The 22332-nt window shown below is 38.3% G+C and overlaps 1 protein-coding gene across 7 annotated transcripts in view; it reads left to right on the top strand.

Annotated features, from left to right (window-relative positions):
• The window catches only part of GLMN (glomulin, FKBP associated protein), a 72103-nt gene that overhangs the window by 22402 nt on the left and 27369 nt on the right, over positions 1 to 22332 (top strand). For all 7 annotated transcript variants that reach the window (XM_066268659.1, XM_066268658.1, XM_066268661.1 and 4 more), the window contains 7 exons: positions 1262 to 1292; positions 1398 to 1487; positions 2761 to 2802; positions 2908 to 2981; positions 4525 to 4609; positions 5238 to 5347; positions 6156 to 6219. In XM_066268659.1, coding sequence (XP_066124756.1) covers positions 1262 to 1292; positions 1398 to 1487; positions 2761 to 2802; positions 2908 to 2981; positions 4525 to 4609; positions 5238 to 5347; positions 6156 to 6219 — 496 coding nt within the window. The remainder of the gene's footprint in view (positions 1 to 1261; positions 1293 to 1397; positions 1488 to 2760; positions 2803 to 2907; positions 2982 to 4524; positions 4610 to 5237; positions 5348 to 6155; positions 6220 to 22332) is intronic.

The raw sequence follows: 22332 nt of genomic DNA, 5'->3' as shown, positions 1-22332 counted from the left end.
TATTTAAGAATTTTTCAAAACTGTATGCTTTGTTTCCTTTTCTATAGCATGTTTAAGTTACCTCTTGAGATCAATCAGGGCCTTTCATTACTCTCCTCTAGGAACACTAGTGACAGTTTATCAATCCTGTCTCTTCCCAGGTGAAGGAACTTTTGTAACGTGGCAAATGTCCAAAGCCTCGGCCTGCAAGGCAGGAGTTTCCAAGGGTCTCCTGGCACAAGTAGTTATTAACTAAATTTACTGTACTATGTATGTCTTACTGATTTTGCATTCGTTTTAATTAGTTTCTGTTACATTCATACAATGAGAATATGTATTGATGTGAATCTTAAGTCCTATATTTTAAGGTTTCCAAACTGTTTAGTCATTGAGTCAAAAATATAACCCTTCCAACTCCTCGCATGGTTAGAATAAGAACCTAGAGCCTGAGATAATATTCCTTTTTGCCATATTCTTTTTAATATTCTTTTAAACCTTTTTTAAAAAATCACAAATGAAAAGCATTTAATTTTTTTGTATAACAAGTTAAAAGATTTTAGAGATTAATCAACTGGAATACAAAGTACAATACCAAGTATAATTGATTTCTTAGCCCTTGCTGTTTGAAGATCTGTAGGTTTGATATCCGAAAACAAGGCCTGAGTGGGCTGAGTTTGGTCATATTTGGATGTAAGTAGCCAAATCAAAAGCTCAAAGATGGATTACCAATTTTGACTAAGTTCTTTAACAGAATTTCCCCCTAATGATACATATTAAAGACTTTAAATTTCAATATTTGGGCCCTGGCCGGTTGGCTCAGTGGTAGAGCATCGGCCTGGTGTACAGGAGTCCCAGGTTCAATTCCCGGCCAGGGCACACAGAAGAAGCGCCCATCTGCTTCTCCACCCCTCCCCCTCTCCTTCCTCTCTGTCTCTCTCTTCCCCTCCCACAGCCAGGGCTCCATTGGAGCAAAGGTGGCCCGGGTGCTGGGGATGGCTCTATGGCCTCTGCCTCAGGTGCTAGAATGGCTCTGGTTGCAACAGAGCAACGCCCCAGATGAGCAGATCATCGCCCCCTGGTGGGCGTGCCGGGTGGATCCCGGTCGGGCGCATGTAGGAGTCTGTCTGACTGCCTCCCCGTTTCCAACTTCAGAAAAATACAAATAAATAAATAAATAAATAATAAAAAATAAATTTCAATATTTGGTTTATTTTTTTGTAAAATGAATCATTTCAAAAAATTTAGAAAATTCATGTCAGTAAATTTTAATATTCTCTTCCAGAACAGAAGAATCTGTTTTTTCCAAAGGACTGGTAAGATTTGTTTGCACCCATCATAATTTAATGATACAGTCATGTCAGCAAATATAGCTGTTGCCTTTACCATGTATGTATTTCTGCATTTATTTTCATTTGTAGGATCTGTTGGAGAATGGTTTGTTGAGACTGGAAGACAACAGTCTACTTCACCAGTATTTAGAAATCAAGAGTTTTCTTACTGTACCTCAGGTAAGTGAAATATGGATTTTAGTCTTAAAATAGCCCCTTTCCTATTTTGAATTTAAGTAAAAGTCTTTTCACACCTCTCTCCCACTTTCCTCTCCATATCCTTAGAAAACTTGAGTGCCATTGCTGTCCAGCAGAACTTTTGTGATGGTGAAAGTGTTCTGTTTTCTGTGTGTTACAGTGTTGAAACCACTAGCCACATTGAACAGTTGAAATGTGGCTTGTGTGACTAAGGACCTGAATTTTTAATGTAATTTAAAATTAGATTAGTTATATGTGGCTAGTGGTTACCATAGTTGACAGCACTCGCATCTAGTGGAAAAACTAATTTTCTTCTTTAACACTGTTTCTCTAGGGACCTTGGAAAATGAAGCTTCTTTATTCTTATTATAATTCAGGTCCTCAGGACTTCATCAAGGCGTGCGTGCATTGACTCCTTACTAGAAAGACATTTTGTTTTTCCCTTTAATGATAATTTTGCCTCATACTGTTTATCATAGCCAAGTAGGTCCTTAGATGTTGATTTAAACTTGTTCTTCCACTATTTAAATCGGAAAACATGGCTTTTATTAGTACATTAAGCCTAACAATTTTTAATGGTAGATTATACTTCTGCATGTTTGATATATTTTGACTGCTCTAGACATAATTGAAAATTAGCATTCATTGCTTATTTACAATTTTGCAACACCCCATTCAATATCACTTACAAAATGGATTATACTTTGTTTCCTATAGACACAATAGTAGAATGAAAGAATAGCCTGACCAGGAGGTGTTGCAGTGGATAGTGTTGGACTGAGACGCAGAGGACCCAGGTTTGAAACCCTGAGGTCACCAGCTTGAGCGTGGGCTCATCTGGCTTGAGCACACGCTCACCAGCTTGAGTGAGGGGTTGCCAGCTTGAGTGTGGGATCATAGACATGACCCCATGGACACTGGCTTGAGCAAGGGATCACTTGCTCTGCTGTAGCCCCCTCCCTCAAAGCACAGATGAGAAAGTAATCACTGAACAACTAAGGAGCTGCAGCGAAGAAGTGATGCTTCTCATCTCTCTCCCTGTCTGTCTGTCCCTATCTGTCCCTCTCTCTGACTCTTTCTCTGTCTCTGTCAAAAAAAAAAAGAATAAAAGGATTAAGGGAAAATTTACTTCATTTTTAAATCACCTCCCCTCACTTCTCTGAATTTTTAGTATCTGCTATTGATGATATAGTTGTTTCTTTGCAGTCAATATAAGCTATTCACATCTGAATTAAATTTTTTTTTTTATTTCCAGGGCTTAGTCAAAGTAATGACGCTTTGCCCTGTTGAGACATTGGTATGTAAATGCTTTGGGACTAAATAATGAGTTACAGTGAGAAATTTTAATAAACAATTTATCCTTTATTCAGTTTATGTAACAATATTATTTCTTCCATTTTAGAGGAAAAAAGCTTTAGCTGTGCTTCAGCTGTATATTAACAAGTTGAATTCTCAAGGCAAATATACATTATTTAGGTATGTATCAAGAATAGTTAATTGTGAAGTGTGTGCTTAATTAAAAACCAAATTAATGCCATAAAATTATTCTAAGTTATAGTATTTTAGTATGTTTTAAATGTAATTTAACTCTATTTGGAAGCCATATTATAATAAATTCTTATCTGTGATGGATAGAGAACAGTTAAATATTATGGATACATATATATTACATAAATAATAGTATATATTTTATTCAGTTAATTAAAATACTCTGAAACTAAAAATGACAAAAGATTAAACAGCTTGATAAAGCTCCTATTAGAATTTTTCATATGTCAACAATTTCTATTATTCACGGTTGAAATTAATGGCTCTGAAGTCATTGACAGGCTATTTACTTTAATAGTAGAGCTTATTAATAGTGCTCTTTGGGGGGAAAAGTAATTCTCTGAGTAAAAAGAACCAACTTTCAAATATAGGCTTCATGGCCAACATCCGTTGCAGCTGCTCAATTTTGTCTTTGTAGTGAGGTTAGGTATGTTTCAGTAAAATAGCAGGCTGGATTTGGCCTGCTGATCTTATTCTATTGACACCTAGGTAAAAATATTAGTTAAAAACAGATTCAGGCATTATTAAAGTGCTAAGAAGTCTTCTTTGGGATTGGCTGGAACGAACACTCTTGATCCTATCTTTTCTTCATTTCTATTGATAGAGTCAGAGCAGGTTTATGAAATCTCAATTTTATGCTTAGGTCTTATACCTGCTCTACCTGTATTCCTACCAAGAAATCCCCTTTTTTTCTTAAGATAGTCAGATTGGCCCTGGCCGGTTGGCTCAGTGGTAGAGCATCAGCCTGGCATGCTGGAGTCCCGGGTTTGATTCCTGGCCAGGGCACACAGGAGAAGCGCCCATCTGCTTCTCCACTCCTCCCCCTCTCCTTCCTCTCTGTCTCTCTCTTCCCCTCCCGCAGCCAAGGCTCCATTGGAGCAAAGTTTGCCGGGGCACTGAGGATGGCTCTATGGCCTCTGCCTCAGGCGCTGGAATGGCTCTGGTTGCAACAGAAGGGCGCCCCAGATGGGCAGAGCATCGCTCCCTGGTGGGCATGCTGGGTGGATCCCGGTCGGGCGCATGCGGGAGTCTGTCTGACTACCTCCCCGTTTCCAACTTCAGAAAAATACAAAAAAACAACAACAAAAAAACCCAAAAAAGAGATAGTTTTCTTTCTTTGCTATTGTTAGTCTAACCAGACTAGTCTACTTTTACAGAGATTAATTTGGGAAGTTTTTAGGTGATTACACTAGTGTCTGTTCTTGCTATCATTGCAATTGTCTACATATAAGATTCCAATTTGATTTGATAGAAATTTCATGTTGGAAAAATCCAGTTAAAATAGAATTTTCTAGTTAGAAAAATAACCCATAACAGTGACTTTGTAATTAGTTGATCACTTTGCTAATTGTCTTCACTGGTTTTTATATTCCTAGAAATAACGCATGGCCCATTTGAGTTTATAAAACTTATATTATCATTATACTGTAGTCCAGGATAGTTTTAAATGTATTGTAATTTTGCTTTTAAGGTGCTTATTGAATACAAGTAATCACTCAGGTGTGGAGGCCTTTATTATTCAAAATATCAAAAATCAAATTGATATATCCTTAAAGGTAAGAGCATAGTTGTATCAATTACCAGTTTATTTTGTAGGATATATTTATTTATTTGTGGAATACATTAATGTGGATTTTTGCTTTATGGATTTTTTTCCTATTTTTAGTATTAAGTTATATTTTTTCTCATTTCTATTATTCTTTTTTAAAACCTGAATTTTGAAACATTTTTAACTGTAGATTTAATATGTATTTTTAATTATTATTTTTTCTTCTTTTTTACAAGTGAGAGGATGAGAGATAGAGAGACAGACTCCCCGCTTTGCCCTGACCGGGATCCCCCCGGCGATTCCCATCTGGGGCTTAATATGTATTCTTTGGGCTAATAGCATGACTTTTTTTTCTGTTTTGTGTACACTTCTGAAATATAAATGGAAACTGAAGTCTAATCTGTTTGTGAATACTCAGTGATTCCATATAGAAAAGAGAGAGAGAAAATGCACCAGTGTCACCAACTAGAAGAGTTGGTTCCTGCTGTCTGGAAATAGTGAATGACAGAACGGAAAATAAAGTTAAAAAATACATGTTTTAGATGTGTACTAGTTTACTTTTGTAGTAGCAAGGTATTAGAAAATACATTCATCAAGCTATTAAAGCCTTTCTCAGTTTTTCTTTTGCTTTACAGAGAACACATAACAACAAATGGTTTACAGGACCACAGCTAATTTCCCTTCTAGATTTGGTACTCTTTCTCCCAGAGGGTGCTGAAACAGACCTACTGCAAAACTCAGATAGGTGAGATCATTACTAAGGTTCACGTAGTAAATTGAGAATAAAATGGGAAACCTCAAGTAATAAAACATTTTCCTATGATTTTTATGTGATCTATGGTTAATTCATAAAATTACAAAAAGATTTTCATATTTAAGTAATAGGTGCTATGTAAAATCAAAATAAAAAACTCTTCTTGTCAGAAGTATGACCAACAATATGATTTTGTATCTTGAATATACCCAGCATTCCAGTATTGCTTATGGAGATTTGTAACTGCAGCACTGGTGACTAAAAACTAAGAATTTCATGTGTATAACTTATACAAAGCATATGTATTTAGGTTTTATTGTGGTTTTCTAAGACATGTCTTTTTTGTACAGAACATGTCATTTTACTTTCATTGTACTAGAATGAAGGTTGAGAAATGGTTATACACATTTATAAAAGGAATCTTAAAATTCAGGAAGCAACAGGTGATACTCCCAAATATTAAGGCTAACAAGACTTCCATGGGGTGGGGAAAGAACAGCGTTTTTCACAGTTGCATTTTGTGAACTTGGGGAACAAGAGTGATAAGTGACTACTATCCCAGTAGTACCTGAAGTACATGGATACTGCTCCAGTCCATGGAATACATGCATGGACAGGTGTGCAGCTGCACAGTTTGGCACCCCGAGCCCCTGCGTTGTTCAAGGGTCAGTTGTACTTAGAATGGCAAACATAATAATCAAAATATATCCTAAGTTTTAACTTACTTTATTCATTGAAATTGCTGTTGATTTTCTAAAACTGTACTGTAAGTAACAAATTATATATTTTTAATTAACAGGATAATGGCTTCATTAAATTTATTGAGGTATTTGGTTATCAAGGATAATGAAAATGACAATCAAGTAAGTGAATTTTTTCAAAAAGGAACTGTGAGTATATTAAAAATGCATAAGGAGTGTTTTGGATTTCCACATCAATATCTACTTAAGCCAATATTTCATATCTTACCCAGCTACAGAGGCTGGAAGGAGTACCAACAATTATTCTGAAACCTGAAGTTAATTCCCAGGGTCCCTTAGCATCCTGAGTCTAGCTTTCCTTTCCTTTTCCTGTTGTACTTCTGCTCTCTTACTGAAAGCATTGCTTAGAACTGGTAGGTAGATAAATTGGAAGTCCTAAGTCAACTAACCTTTTGGAGCTCAACATATATTTGGGTTTCTTGTTCAGTTGCCTCCACCTATAAGTCATGATGTCAGTCTGGGCTGTATAAAATAAAATCATCTGATAATTTGATGTCCCCTCATCAGACATGACAAACTGAAGCATTTTCAACACTAAAATCTGTTATCAGCACATTTTGGATAATGTGTAGGAGTTGGACTTCTTTTTAGTAGTGCATCATTATTAGAAGTATTCAATAAATAGAAAACTATTTGAGGGAGATTATATTTGCTTTTTATTTTCTCTCTTTCTACCCATTCTAATAGTTGCTTTCCCTGTGTGTCAGTCTATTAACTTTACCTGACTCACATGTGTTGGTCATCTGTTTTTGTTTTTTACAAAGTCATAAAAGAAATATCAGTAATTGACTTTTATATAAGATGCCAGAGAACTTTTAAGTAAATCATGATTTGGAATGAAAAGTTTACGAGAAAAGTAGCAGTTTGCTTCCTTTATTATTAAATCTGGTTGGTTCACTGATTTGACATTCCTTTTTATCCAAAAATAATGATTTGCTGTCATTGACTCCTGCTAGCTCTACAGGAGGGTGCTTTTTCTTTTCTAACATTGTATTGTGAAAATTTTTAAACATACAGCCAAGCTGAAGGGATATTTCAAGGATCACTGATTTACCTACCTATTTACTCTACTTTTATCATGGATTCATCCATCAGTTTTGTAAATTTTTTGACATATTTCAAGGCAAACAGTGAACATTCGCATGCTTTCCCCTAAATACTGCAGCATATATTTCATTAAGTAGAGTCAAATATACTTCTATAGTTTCTCTTGGAGTTAAAATTTACATGAAATGAAATGCACAGATTTTAAGTATATATTCAAACTTTTAACAAATGTATAGATCTATATTATTACAGATCGTTAACAAATACAGAACATCATTCTCTTCACAGGAAGTTCCCTGTTTTTTCCCTTCCCAGTTAATTTTGACCTTATCACCCACACCCTTCTCTCTACCCCCTTCCAGTGGCAACCATTATTCTTGCCAAGTGCTGTATATCACTTATTCTTCACAATGCCTAAGTACTCTTATTATTTTTATTATTTTTTTATTATTTTTTATTTTTGTATTTTTCTGAAGTTGGAAATGGGGAGGCAGTCAGACAGACTCCCGCATGCGCCCGACCGGGACTCACCCAGCATGCCCACCAGGAAGCGATGCTCTGCCCATCTGGGACGTCGCTCTGCTGCAATCAGAGCCATTCTAGCGCCTGAGGCAGAGGCCACAGAGCCATCCTCAGCGCCTGGGCAAACTTTGCTCCAATGGAGCCTTGGCTGCGGGAGGGGAAGAGAGAGACAGAGAGAGAGGAAGGAGAGGGAGAGGGGGAGGAGTGGAGAAGCAGATGGGCGCTTCTTCTGTGTGCCCTGGCCGGGAATCGAACCCAGGACTCCTACACACCAGGCCGATGCTCTACCACTGAGCCAACCGGCCAGGGCCGCCTAAGTACTCTTTATTTTTTACTTTTCATAGGTATCATAGGCACAGGATGGATTTTTAACTGGCACAAGGACACACCTAGTGGCCAGAACCTTTGAATCACAAACTAAATCCTAACTCCTAAAAGAGCTTCTGGTCGCCTGACGAGGTGGTGGCGCAGTGGAAAGAGCATCAGACTGGGACACGGAGGACCTAGGTTTGAAACCCCAAGGTTGCCAGTTTGAGTGTGGGCTCATCTGGTTTGAGCAAGGGGTCACTCGATCTGCTGTAGCCCCCCAGTCAAGGCACATATGAGAAATCAATCAATGAACAACTAAGGTGCTGCAGTGAAAAATTGATGCTTTTCATAACTCTCTCCCTTTCTGTCTGTCCCTATCTGTCCCTCTCTTTATCTCTGTCTCTGTCACACACACAAAAAACGAGTTTCTGATCAAAGTAGAAAGGATAAGTAAAATTCAACATCAGTGGAGGCCCTTCTTTAGGAAGGTGTCCTTAGGGTGAGGTATGAATTTTTACTTTTTCAAAGTAATCCAGAAAGGCCATACCTACGCCGTGCCTACAGCTGATCTGATACGCCTAATGTGAAGACAAAGAATCTTCTTGATTAAAAGTTGATAGATAAGTGTAGAGCGCAGTGTATCTTGGGCAGCAGTAGTCCTCTGCCTAGAGAAGGAAAATAGCATTTTAGAATTGTGCAATTTCAGCTATGACATTCACAACTAATGCTTCACTTTTATTTGGTTTGAACATTATGTTGTAAAGAAAAGCTTATAAGATTTTCTTATTTAATGGTTTTTGAAATTTTTTCTTAGGGATCAAATATTCCGATGTTTATTGCCATGAAAGGTACAGTAAGAATTATTGTACCAAGGAAATTAACAAAAAACCCAGTCCAAGATGGCAACCTGACATCTTTCAGGCAACTTAAGATAAGCCTGTTCATCATGGAAGCATTTCTAACCCAAGTACATTAGATTATCTGTGTATAAATGAAAGGCAAATCTGTTTGCTGTGGTTAATCAAAAATTACAGCTTCTGCCCTGGCCGGTTGGCTCAGCGGTAGAGCGTTGGCCTAGCGTGCGGAGGACCCGGGTTCGATTCCCAGCCAGGGCACATAGGAGAAGCGCCCATTTGCTTCTCCACCCCTCCGCCGCGCCTTCCTCTCTGTCTCTCTCTTCCCCTCCCGCAGCCAACATGGCGTCGCCCAGGATGGGCAGAGCATCGCCCCCTGGTGGGCAGAGCGTCGCCCCCTGGTGGGCGTGCCGGGTGGATCCCGGTCGGGTACATGCAGGAGTCTGTCTGTCTCTCCCTGTTTCCAGCTTCAGAAAAATGCAAAAAAAAAAAAAAAAAATTACAGCTTCTGTGGTTTTAGAAATTTTTATTAAAAGAGAAATAATATACTGGAATGATTTTGAATTGTGGGTATTCAAAAGGACTCCTTCCAGTTCCTATTTTTGTGCCATAAAGTGTGCTGAGAGGGTAACTAGTAAGATAAGAGCTGAAAAGCAATTCTGAAAGGTATAGAGGAAAGTTAAAGAAGAACAGTATCATTCAGTACAAAACCAGGTGATTCATAATTGAATAATCTATTTTCCTGCTATTTTGGGTCGCTGTCAATTGACTTATTCTTTTCATAAGTCGTTCCCCTCCTCACGATACTATTTCATACCTCTTTGTCTCTCTGCAAAAGTTACAGTAACCCTGTCCCACGTCTCATTTTCACATTACTTTTCTTGAACCTCCATCTCTACTGGTAAAGCCAACTTAGTTTTTATACCTAATGTTCTCTGTTATTTGGTAGGCATCTTTAAATATGGGGTAGTGGCCTGACCAGATGGTGGTGCATTGAATAGAGTGTTGGCCTAGGATGCTGAGGACCCAGGTTCAAAACCCCAAGGTTGCCGGCTTGAGCGTGGGCTCATCTGGCTTGAGCATGGGCTCATCAGTTTGAGCGTGAGGTCTCTGGCTTGAGCATAGGATCATAGACATGACCACAAGGTTGCTGGCTTGATTCCAAAGATTGCTGGCTTGAAGCACAAGGTCACTGGCTTGAGCAAGGGGTCACTCGGTCTGCTGTAGCCCTTCCCTGGTCAAGGCACATATGAGAAAGCAGTCATTGAACAACTAAGGAGCCACAATGAATAATTGATGCTTCTCATCTCTTTCCCTTCCTGTCTGTCTGTCTGTCCCTATCTGTCCCTCTTATTTATGTCCCCCCCCAAAATATTTTACTTCCTTGTTGATATTGGAAAGAGCCATTTTAGATCATTGTTTCTCAACATACGCTCCTAATTTAAATCACTTGGATTTTTTTTATGTCTATATAAATGCAAATTCCTGGGTTCAGCCCCAAATCTTATCAGTCAAAGCCTCTGAGTGACACAGAAATCTGCATTTTTAACTTAGTGAAATTTGAGAACCTCTGTATGTTATGAATTATGAATAAAATCTATTTTATGTGATATTTGTATATGATAAAAGAATATTATTATTTAGAACTGAACGATAAGGATATGCTAGATGTTAAAACTTGTGGGATATGGCTAAAAGGGTACTTAGAGAAAAAACTCCAGTTTTACATGCTTATATTAGAAAAGACTATAAAATTGTTAATGAATTTTTGGCAAGATTTTAGAAATTCATGAAGATACAATATGTTAATTAAAAAGGGAGTGTAGCCTGACCAGGCGGTGGCGCAGTGGATAGAGTGTCAGACTGGGATGCGGAGGACCCAGGTTCGAGACCCTGAGGTTGCCAGCTTGAGCGCGCGCTCATTTGGTTTGAGCAAAGCTCACCAGCTTGGACCCGAGGTCGCTGGCTCGAACAAGGGGTTACTCAGTCTACTGTAGCCCCATGGTCAAGGCACATATGAGAAGGCAATCAATGAACAACTAAGGTGTTACAATGAAAAACTAATGATTGGGCCCTGGCTGGTTGGCTCAGTGGTAGAGCGTCAGCCTGGCGTGCAGAGGTCCCGGGTTCGATTCCTGGCCAGGGCACACAGGAGAAGCGCCTATCTGCTTCTCCACCCCTCCCCCTCTCCTTCCTCTCTGTCTCTCTCTTCCCCTCCCACAGCCAAGGCTCCATTGGAGCAAAGATGGCCCGGGTGCTGGGGATGGCTCCTTGGCCTCTGTCCCAGGCGCTAGAGTGACACCCCAGAAGGGCAGAGCATGGCTTCCTGGTGGGCAGAGTGTCGCCCCCCTGTTGGGTGTGCCGGGTGGATCCCAGTCGGGCGCATGCGGAGTCTGTCTGACTGTCTCTCCCCGTTTCCAGCTTCAGAAAAATACAAAAAAAACCCCAAAAACTAATGATTGATGCTTCTCATCTCTCTCTGTTCCAGTCTGTCCCTATCTGTCCTTCTCTCTCACTCTCTCTCTGTCTCTGTAGAAATAAATAAAAAGGGAGTATAATTATTAAAACAGCACAGATTGTAAAATAGTATGAATATTGCATGAAAGCATACTAGTAAATTTGAAATTTTCAGTGAAATAGAATTCCTTAGAAACTATAATTTAAAACTGCCGCAGTACTAAGAGAAATCATGAGGTCAGATAATTTTACCATAATTTCAAGAAATAGATACTCAATTTTATATAAAATGTTACAAAGGCTAGAAAAAGAATAGTGACTAATGTTATCAGTCTATTTAATAAAGTATGACCTTAATACCAAAACAAAAGGAATAAGAATAAGGCCCTGGCCGGTTGGCTCAGTGGTAGAGCATCGGCCTGGTGTGCAGAAGTCCCGGCCAGGGCACACAGGAGAAGCGCCCATCTGCTTCTCCACCCCTCCCCTCTCCTTCCTCTTTGTCTCTCTCTTCCCCTCCTGCAGCCAAGGCTCCATTGGAGCAAAGTTGGCCCGGGCGCTGGGGATGGCTCTGTGGCCTCTGCCTCAGGCACTTGGGTGGCTCTGGTCGCAACATAGCAACGCCCCGGATGGGCAGAGCATCACCCCCTGGTGGGCGTGCCGGGTGGATCTTGGTTGGGCGCATGCGGGGGTCTGTCTGACTGTCTCTCCCTGTTTCCAGCTTCAGGAAAAAAAAAAAAAAAGGAATAAGAATAATATGCTGAAGGAAGGTTATAGGCTAATCCGATTTATGAATATAGATACTAATATTACCATACCTAATCGAGAAAATAAAATTTATTTTAAGTCACAGGAATAAGTTGGATTTCCAGAAATGCAAAGTTATTGTAATTCATATGTTAGAGGAAATACTTGATCATATCGATAGTTACAGAAAAAAATTTTGATACATTGAACACAATCATGATAAGAATTTTGAGTTAACTAGAAAATATAATTTATTATTTACAATTGCAGCAAATATATGAGCTACTTAGGAATACATGTACAAATATGTATAAATCTTTATAGAGGAAGTACAACATAGAAGGATATTAAAAAGTTGTAAGTTCAGAATTCATAATGTATGTGGATGGAAAGACTCAGGATCATTAGTCAGCTCTCAAATTAATCTAAAAATTCAGTATAATTTAAATTAAAATGCCAATTGGTTTTTTTTAAAGTGAGTTTCAGATTGATTATAAGTTTCATATGGAACAGTTAAGGATCAAAAATAAGCCACGACAGTTTTGAGGAACAAGTTGTGAGGAGGGAAACATGGCTGTCAGATACCAGTATTTTTTATAGAGTCACAGTAATTTGGTGTTACCTTAGGGAAGGATAGATTGGATAGACTGACCAGTGGAATGTAATAACCTAAAAATAGATATACATAGAAACAATATATAATGATGCTAATGGTAACATATTTATTGAGAATCATATGCCAAACTATGCGTTAAGCATGTATTAATGCATTTAATTCTCCTACCAGGTGAGTATTACTGTTTTCTTCATTTTATAGATAAGGAAATGGATGCATAATGAGGAAAGTATATATAACTCACTCAAAATCACATACGTAGCTAGTTAGTTGAGCAGCCAGTTTGTGAACTTCAGCAATGTCCCAGAAGTCATCTTTTTTTTTTTTAATTTATTGATTTGGAGAGAGAGAGAGAAACATTGATTTGTTATTCCACCCATCCATACTTTCATTGCTTGATTCCTGTATGTGCCCTAATTGGGGATCAAACCTGCAACCTTGGCATATTATGACAAAGCTCCAACCAACTCAGCTAGCTGGCCAGGGCTGGAGCTTGTGTTCTTAATTCACCATTGCACTCTATTCCTTGTGTAAAATGAAGATGCCATTACAAATTAGAAGGGAAGAATGGGGGGTTTCCTATGAGGGAGAAATTAGTTGTCTGTTCTACATAATACACAAAACAAAATTGTATTTCCCCATGTATAAGATGTACCATTTTTGGATTGGGTGTCTAAAAACTGGGTGTGTCTTATACAGTGATTGTGGCATTTCAAATACTATAGATGGAACAGGATGAGGCAATATATGAAGACAGTGATTCGTCGTCAGACACAGATGAGGACAAGCTAATGGGTGGAAGTTTTGACAGTGATGAGGAGTTGTATGAATTTTATGATGAATAAAACTTGAGTTCAATAACTTTATGTAATACTTTTTTTTTTCAAATTTAGGGCCCCAAATTTAAGGTGCGTATTATACATGGGAGTATCTTATACATGGGGAAATACAGGACTATTGAAAAGGAAGTTAGAAATTTTTAGGATGTGTTACAGGAGACCTAAGGGTGGAGAAGGATTTCATAAGTAAAAACACTAAGCACGCACACAAAAACATTGATAAATATAATGACATTTAAACTAAGACTTATTCAAGAAAACTATGCAGACTGCAAAAATAAGTCACACTGAGAGAAAAAAAAATCATTCTTCCATCCATAATTAGTATAAAAAATACCTACATAAGTATAAAGCAAGAAGAAAAAGACCACAAATCAGAAAACTAGGCAAAGGATTACAGATATTGAACAGACAACCAAAAGATGAGGAAATCCAAATGGCTAATAACCACATAAGAGTCCCAGTATCACAAGTGTTTATGGAAGTACAGTTTAAAACTTCAGTGAGAAAACCATTACAAGCCCATCTAATGGCAAATGGTAAAAGGTGGACAGTGTAAGTCAGAAACAGCGATGAAACAAATTGGTATGATCATTTTTGGCAATCAGTTTGGTTTTTTGTTGTTGTTTGTTTGTTTTGTATTTCTCTGAAGCTGCAAATGGGGAGAGACAGTCAGACAGACTCCTGCATGCGCCCGACCGGGATCCACCCGGCACGCCCACCAGGGGCGATGCTCTGCCCCTCCGGGGCGTCGCTTTACCGCGACCAGAGCCACTCTAGCACCTGGGGCAGAGGCCAAGGAGCCATCCCCAGCGCCTGGGCCATCCTTGCATCAATGGAGCCTTGGCTGCGGGAGGGGAAGAGAGAGACAGAGAGGAAGGGGGGGGGGGGTGGAGAAGCAAATGGGCGCTTCTTCTATGTGCCCTGGCAGGGAATCGAACCCGGGTCCCCCGCACGCCAGGCCGATGCTCTACCACTGAGCCAACCGGCCAGGGCCCAGTTTGGCATTTTTCAATAAAGTTGAAAGATGAGCACTGTGAGTCAGCAATTCCTCCCACAGGTATATAATTTAGAACAGTGATCTTTCAACTTCTGATCATAACCAAACATATTAGTGAGTCATTAAATCATTCTAGTGGATCAAACGAGCAGTTTTTTACATAATGAAATAGAATATAATTGAAAACATAAAGTGGCTTGTACATATTTTTAATAAAAAATTATGGATGTTGCAATAAATGTTATGGCCAATTGCAAAAAACAGTGTGAGAAAATGGAGAAGATATAACAGGTTAGCTAGAACAAAGGAGTTCAGTGTATCACTTATTAACATCTTCTAGAATGTATAGTACAGTATTTAATGGTCAGTTTGACCATTACCAGAGCAGAAGAGCTAACATTGTACAGTTTAATTTCATAGTAATATAGTATGTTGTTAGTTGTGAAGCTAAATGTACCACTGCCTATAAAATTGTCAAGTTTTACAAATTATTTTAATAATTGTATTTTCAGAATGAATTTTATTAAAGGGTATACTTTTTTTCTCAAATTCATGACTTGCAAAACTTTCATCCAGTGTGTATAAAATTGCACTCAAAATCTTTTTTTATTAGAAGAAAAACAATAAAATGAAGTAAAAAAAATACGGAACCATGTTCAAGTTGAACTGTTCTGAAACTCTAAATAATGACAATATTCAGAAATATATTGACTATAATTAGTAAACTTTGTCTTCATTTGAGCCACATTTTAAAGAGAAACAAAATAGGCGCTGGCCAGTTGGGTCAGTGGATAGAGCACATGTCGAGTTTGATTCCTGGTCAGGGCACACAAGAGAAGTGCTTCTCTTCCCCTTACTCTTCCCCTCTCTTCCTTTCCTGCAGCCAGTGACGCGATCGGTTCAAGTGTCGGCCTGGCTGCTGAGGATAGCTTGGTTGGTCCGAGTATCCATCTCAAGTGCAAAAAATAGCTTGGTAGATTCAAGCATCATCCCCAGACAAGGGTTGCTGGGTGGATCCTGGTGAGGCATATGTCGGAGTCTCTATCTCCCCTCCTCTCACTTTAAAAAAAATAAAAAGAAAAAAGTGCAAGGCTTTAAAGTTAAGATTATGTAAAATAGTTTAATCAAAACTAAATATCCAATGAAAATGATAGATTTTGATATGCTATTAGTAAGTTTTCTTGCCGATATTTACTGAATTGGAAACACTGGGTTTTTTAAAACTTAAAATGGAAATTTTTTATAGGAATGGCAAGTGACAAAGCAGAACTGGAGCAATTACCTTTTTAAATTGTCAGAAACACTATCAAAGTTGTTTGAAATCAATATATTTTATTTTGGAAAGCACTGATGTCTAAAAATCCTCTAAATCTTATAGATACATTGTAAAGGTGGTGAAAATAGTTAATTCTAAAAGTTCACTGAGTAGCCACTCTTGAAACTTTCAGTTATCAGAGCTAAGCATGACCATTGTATAATATCCAAGTTCATTTATTGTTCCTATGGAAAGTTCTAGGTAGGACACATGAACTCAGGAATAATATTCATATGTTTCTAGTTAGAAAGCAGTATCATTTAGCAAATATTTTCAAAGAATATTTGTGTAGCAAAGTTGGCATATATACTGCTCACAAAAATTAGGGGATATTTTATAGCTTCACATTCATTTTGAAAATATCCCCTAATTTTTGTGATTAGTATATGTCTGATTTTCTGGCATGCCTAAAAAATAAAATTTGAAACTAGGGAAAACATGATTATATGTTTGCATATGTTAAACTTATCTGTGGGTTGCAAAAGATTATTATTATAGAAATAAGGCTTAAATGTAATTGCTTTAACTAATATATGTCCTGACAATGAATAAAATATTATTGAATATAGTCTGAATATAGTAACATTCGATAAATTGTTACACCTCATTTCTCATAAACATTTAATCATCACTTTATAAAGGAGAAATTTAAAACATTCACAAAAAATGATAAAAGATACATTTACTTTTTTAAATCCTCTATGAGTAAGTAGGTTAAACTTGCTGGTTTAAGAGAATTGGTGAAATTTATTTCTTCATTTACACCAAAGAGTGAATATAAAACATTATTATCATTTTGGGAATAAGGTTTCAAAAAATTTGTTACTAAGTGAAAGGGTGAAAAAAAATTTCAACTTAGCGTAACTTTTTAAAAAGAAAATCTTTTTCCTATCCTTAATAGATAATGGTTTTGTAAATATTTTTTTCAAAGAGCAGAAAATTTTAATTTGATGAAATGCAACATACCAATTTTATTCTTTTATATGATTTATACATTTTAGGTTCTAAGAAATCTTTGCTTAAGCAGGTCATGAAGATTTTTTATAGAAGTTTTATGGTTTTAGATTTTATATTTAGGTCAGTGATCAATTTCAAATAAATGTTTTTTAGACAGTGTGAGGTATGGGTTAAGATCTTTTTGACTCCAGCATTATTTCATGAAAAACTTGTCTTTAATTTGTTGAATTGTTTTGGTACCTTTGTCAAGAATCAATTATTTTTTCTTTTTCTCCAAGTGAGAGGAGGGGAGACAGACAGACCCCCTGTATGCACCCAGGCTGGGATCCAGCCAGCAAATCCCATCTAGGGCCATGCTCTGCCCATTTGGGGCCATTCTCATAACTGAGCTACAGAGGTGGAGGCTCCATGGAACCATCCTCAGTGCCTGGGGCTGGTGTGCTCAAACCAGTTAAGCCGTGGCTGCAGGAGAGGGAGAGGGAGGGGTGAAGAAGCAGATGGTTGCTTCTGTGTGCCCTGACCGGGAATTGAACTTGGAACATCCACACTCAGGGCTGACACTTGACCACTGAGTTAACGAGCCAGGGCCAACAATCGATTTACCATACAAGTGGGGGTCTGTTTTGGGGCTCTATTCTGTCCCATTGACCTATATCTGTTCTTTTACCAGAACTATACTATCTTGATTACTGTAGCTTTATAGTACATCTTAAACTCCAGTAGTGTTGGTCAACAACTTTGTTCTTCAAAATATATATTTTGGCTATTTCAGGTCCCCTGCTTTTCCCTATATAGTTTGGGACTATTTTGTCAATTTCTATCTGTAAAGGAAAAACACTTCTGTATTTCTTCTCTACTATCAATACTTCACTTTTTTAAAAAGTGACTGTGGTAAATATTTACATTTGATAAAACTAGGTTTGAGTAAAAGGGTATTTTCTCTGTACTTTTTATGGTTGAATGTGATTTTTTCTGTAGAAAGTCATCAGTAACCTTTGTGTCCTTGAAAGCCTTCAGTGATACTGGTTAGTAGTAGTGCGTTCTACCTGTCTGCTTAGAGGTAAAAGGAAAGAAGAAGGTTAAAAGAAAAAGGAATAGAGAAAGATAGAAGACTGGAGGGAGGGATGCACAGGGAACTGAAAGCAGTGGGTTCCCGAGGTAGAGTGACACGCTTAGTAGCCCATGTGACATAACTGGTTGAAGAAGTGTCTGCCACACTACAGCATAACCCATGTTTTCCGTGAGAGGACAAGAAAACTTTATATTATGGAAATTGAAGTTCAAAAATATAACTTAATGTATACAATTAAAACGGTAAAAAAAAATGGGTTGATTGTTTTAAAATCAGCAAAAAGAAAAGTAGTAGTAATCAAATTCCCACCACCCATTGCTATTAGAGTGTATGCCCTCGCTGAGGCTTTGTACCAGCACATCTGTACATACTGTTTTCTTTTTAAAAATGAGATCACACTATAGGAATTATACTGTTTGTAACCTTTTTCACTTACCAATATGTACCAAAGAACGATATTTTAATGGTTGTTTAGTTTTCCATTGTATAGATACATCACAATGAAGTACACTGCTCACAAAAATTAGGGGATATTTTATCACTTCATATTCATTTTAAAATATCCCTTAGTTTTTGTGAGTAGTATATTTTTATTCCAATTTTTCATTAAACATTTTTGTAAGTATCTCTGCTTTGGCATCATTACAATATACACCTTTAATTAGTTCCCCGGGAAAAGTTCATAGATGCTGAGTGAAAATGTATGCATACTTTTGAGGGTTTTAGGTTGTTGATAGTTCTGCTCCAAAACTTCATTTTCCTAGCATTATAAGAGTAATAAAAAAGGACAGCTATAAAAGGATATGTGTCACAGTCACTAAAATCATCAGTTATTCAACACAGATATGGGTATATTTTATTTGGAGGGCTCTATGTAAAATGTCATACTACTTGGATCAAGGTAAGTTCACTATAAAATAAGGTTTCAAGTAGTCCAGTTCTAGTTAAGGTTATGTGTTTTCCTAAGTTTTTTTTTTTTTTTTTTACTTTAAATAATTTTTATTTTTCAGTCACAGTTGACATATAATATTATACAGTATTAGCTTCAGGTGTACAATCTAGTGATTTGACATTATAGAACTTACTAAATTATCACTGCAGTAAATCTGGTACCCATCTGACACCACACATAGTTATTACACATTATTGGCTCTCTTCTCTATTCTGTATTTGACATCCCTATGACTATTCTATAACTACCAATTAGTACTTCTTAGTCCCTTCACCTTTTTCACTGATCCCCCAAACACCTCCCATCTTAAAGAAGACCCTTTAACATTTCTTGTTCTGATTTGGTGGTGAGAACTCCTTTAGCTTTTTTTTTGTCTGGGAAACTTTATAGGCCCTTTGATTCTTTTTTTTTTTTCCTTCCTACTTTTATGTGAGAGGAGGGGAGATAGTGAGGCAGACTCCCACATGCACCCGGATTGGGACCCACCCGACAACCTCCATCTGGGGCTGATGCTTGAGTCAACCAAGCTGTCCTCAGTGGCCAAGGCTGACGCTCGAACCAGTCAAGTCACTGAGAGAAGAGGGAGAGAGAAGGGGGAGAGGGAGGGGAAGAGAAGCAGATGGTCGCTTCTCGTGTGTGTCCTGACCAGGGATTGAGCCTAGGATGTCCACGTGCTGGGCTGATGCTATATCCACTGAGCAAACCAGCCAGGGACTGCCCTTTGATTCTAAATGATAGCTTTGCTGGGTAGAGTCATCTTGGTTGTAGGTCATTGCTTTCATCACTTTTAGTATGTCTTGCCACTCCCTTCTGGCCTGCAAAGTTTCTGTTGAGATATCAGCTAACAGTCTTAATGGGAGCTCCCTTATAGATAACTGCTTTTAAGATTCTCTTTAACCTTTTGCATTTGAATTATGATGTGTCTTGGTATGGGCCTCTTTGTGTTCATCTTGTTTGGGACTCCCTGTGCTTCCTGTACTTCTGTGTCTCTTTCCTTCACCAGGTTAGGGAAGTTTTTCATCATTATTTTTCACAACGATTTTTTCAATTCCTTACTCTCTTCTTCTTTGGGCACCCCCTTGATGTGAACGTTGGCACACTTGATGTTCCAAAGGCTCCTTAGACTTCTCATTTTTTGGACTTTCTTTTTGCTGTTCTCATCGGGTGTTTTCTGGTTCCTTTCAAATCTCTAATTTGATCTACTCCACTTTTGATTCCCTATAAAGTATTCTTCATTTCAGTTCATGTATTTTTATTTCTGACTGGCTCCTTTTTGTTTTCTAGTTCCATTTTTATGTTTCCTATCTCTTTGTTGATGTTTTCACTAAGTTCATTTACTCTTCCCCTAAGTTTATTGAGCATTGTTATAACCAGTGTTTTGAACTCTACATTTGGTAGATTGCTTATCTCCATCTATTTAGTTGTTGTTTTTTTCCCCTGGAGTTTTGTTTGGTTCTTTCATTGGGACATGTTTCTTTGTCTCCTCATTTGGCAACCTCCTTGTGTTGGTTTCTTTGTATTAAGCAGAGCTGCTATGTCTCCCAGGCTGGACAGAGTGACTTTATGTAGTAGGTGTACTTTAGGATCCAGTGGCACAGACTCCCCAGTCACTGAAACTGGGCATTCCAGGTACACATCACCCCTACCCCCCAGCGCCCCTGCCACATGGGCCATACTCACAGTCCTGTTGTAGTTGAGCTTTAATTGCTGTTGGCACATCAATGGGAGTAATTTACCCCAAGGCAGGGACTAGCTGCGACCACTGTGGAAGATCAGCTGTGTAAGCACTGATCCCACCGAACAGGACTTACTTCAGTGGGGCTATATTGCCCACTGAGTCCACCTCTTGAGTGTCACTTATGCAGGTAGTCTGGGGCTTCACAGAAGATGTAGACCAAGGTCAGCTGCTGTGTCCTTTCCAGGGCCACCCAGCATGAGCTACGAAATGATTTGCTGGTACTGGTGCTGGGCTTGAAGGTGCCCAGGAGAGGCCAAGCTACTAACTGAGGCCACTGCCACTAGTGCCAGGCCTGGGTTGTTTGGCAAAAGGTATGGGGATGCCAAGGTCAGATGCTGCTTGCTTGAGAGATTTTAGGAAAGTCTGAAGCATGAGCCAAGACAGGCTGTTCATATGGAAAAGCTACTGGAAATAGCTTGGGTGAGGAAGGGTCATGGGGAATCACTAGGGTGGGTCAAACAGTGTGAGCCAGGTTGATGGGAGACTCAGATATGGCCTGCTGGCTCTGGGGGAACCTTTTGAGCCCTGCCAGCACTTCTGAGAGAAAGCTGCCTCTCCAGCTCTCTCCCTAATGCCAGATAATTTACTTCCTCCTGAATGTCCCTGGTACCTTTCCAGCTGCTGCCCCAGTACTAGAGCTTAGAGCAAATGGGTCTGGTTTGTGCTTGTGTGTGAGCCCTTTGAGAGGAACTGCTTGGGACTCCAGCAGCCTTTTCATCTCACATAGCCACAGTCCTGACTGGTTTTTATAGCTGAAAGTTATGAGAACTTCTCTTACTGGCACTGGAACCCGGGCTGGGGGGCTTGGTGTGGGTGTGGGTCCCCTCATTCCTTAGGGGATACCTGTGCAGCTCAGACCTCTCCCAAATTGTATCTGCCATAAGTACAGGACCAGCCCATTCCAGTTTTCTGCCCTTTACCAGTCTGGATATGGCTTCTTTATCTTTAGTTGTATCCGTCTGTTCAGGTAGATTTCAAGCAGTTCTGAGTGGTTGTTCTGTAGTTTAGTTATAATTTTGATGTGGTTTTGGAAGGATTCAAATACTGTGTTTACTGCCATCTTGACCAGAACTTCCTAAATTTCCTTTTTTAACTGAAGTATTTTCCCTTGTAAAGAGTACCTGGAAATAATACCAGTGAACTCCCTTCTGTTTTAAGTGAACGTGAGGCTCTATGACTCCCCTCTAGTACTATGAGAAGAAATGCTCTTGGAGTAAAAACCTCTAATATGTATGATGAAATAAACCTAAGGTGTCCAGAATCTTCGTCTGCATTTATTGCCAATAAAGTCCATACCAGTTTTGTGTTAGAAAAGTTTCAATGGGGAAAGAAAATAATCCTTTAGACTTTAGATCTCTGACAGGGGTATCAATGGAAAGATCAAGAGTTGAAGGGATCCATAAGATAGATTCACTGTGGAGATGTTTATAGGGAAAGATAAATGTGTTAGAGACCATGTATATTATCATCAAATAATTTTCTCATGTATAAAACTTGTAAGTTACAGATCTCAAAACCAGGAGCTGCCCAAATGCACAGCAATGAGTGTACTGACCAAATTAAATTTTTGTTTTGATTGGTATTCAATAAAATAACTAGATGTAGAAGGATGTATTATTAAACCGTAAACTACCTTAAAAGGCAAGGATCATGTATTACTAATTCTTGTTTCTCCAACTCTCAAACACGTTTAATAAGTCACTTAATAAATGTTGAACCAAATAACTAATACTTTTTTTTTTAATAATTTTATTTTTTTAATGGGGTGACATCAATAAATCAGGATACATATA

The sequence above is a fragment of the Saccopteryx bilineata genome, chromosome 3 (genome assembly GCF_036850765.1).
Source record: "Saccopteryx bilineata isolate mSacBil1 chromosome 3, mSacBil1_pri_phased_curated, whole genome shotgun sequence".
Lineage (NCBI taxonomy): Eukaryota > Metazoa > Chordata > Mammalia > Chiroptera > Emballonuridae > Saccopteryx > Saccopteryx bilineata.
Note: the sequence above shows the minus strand (reverse complement) of the source record. Positions and strands in the feature narration are given on the sequence as shown.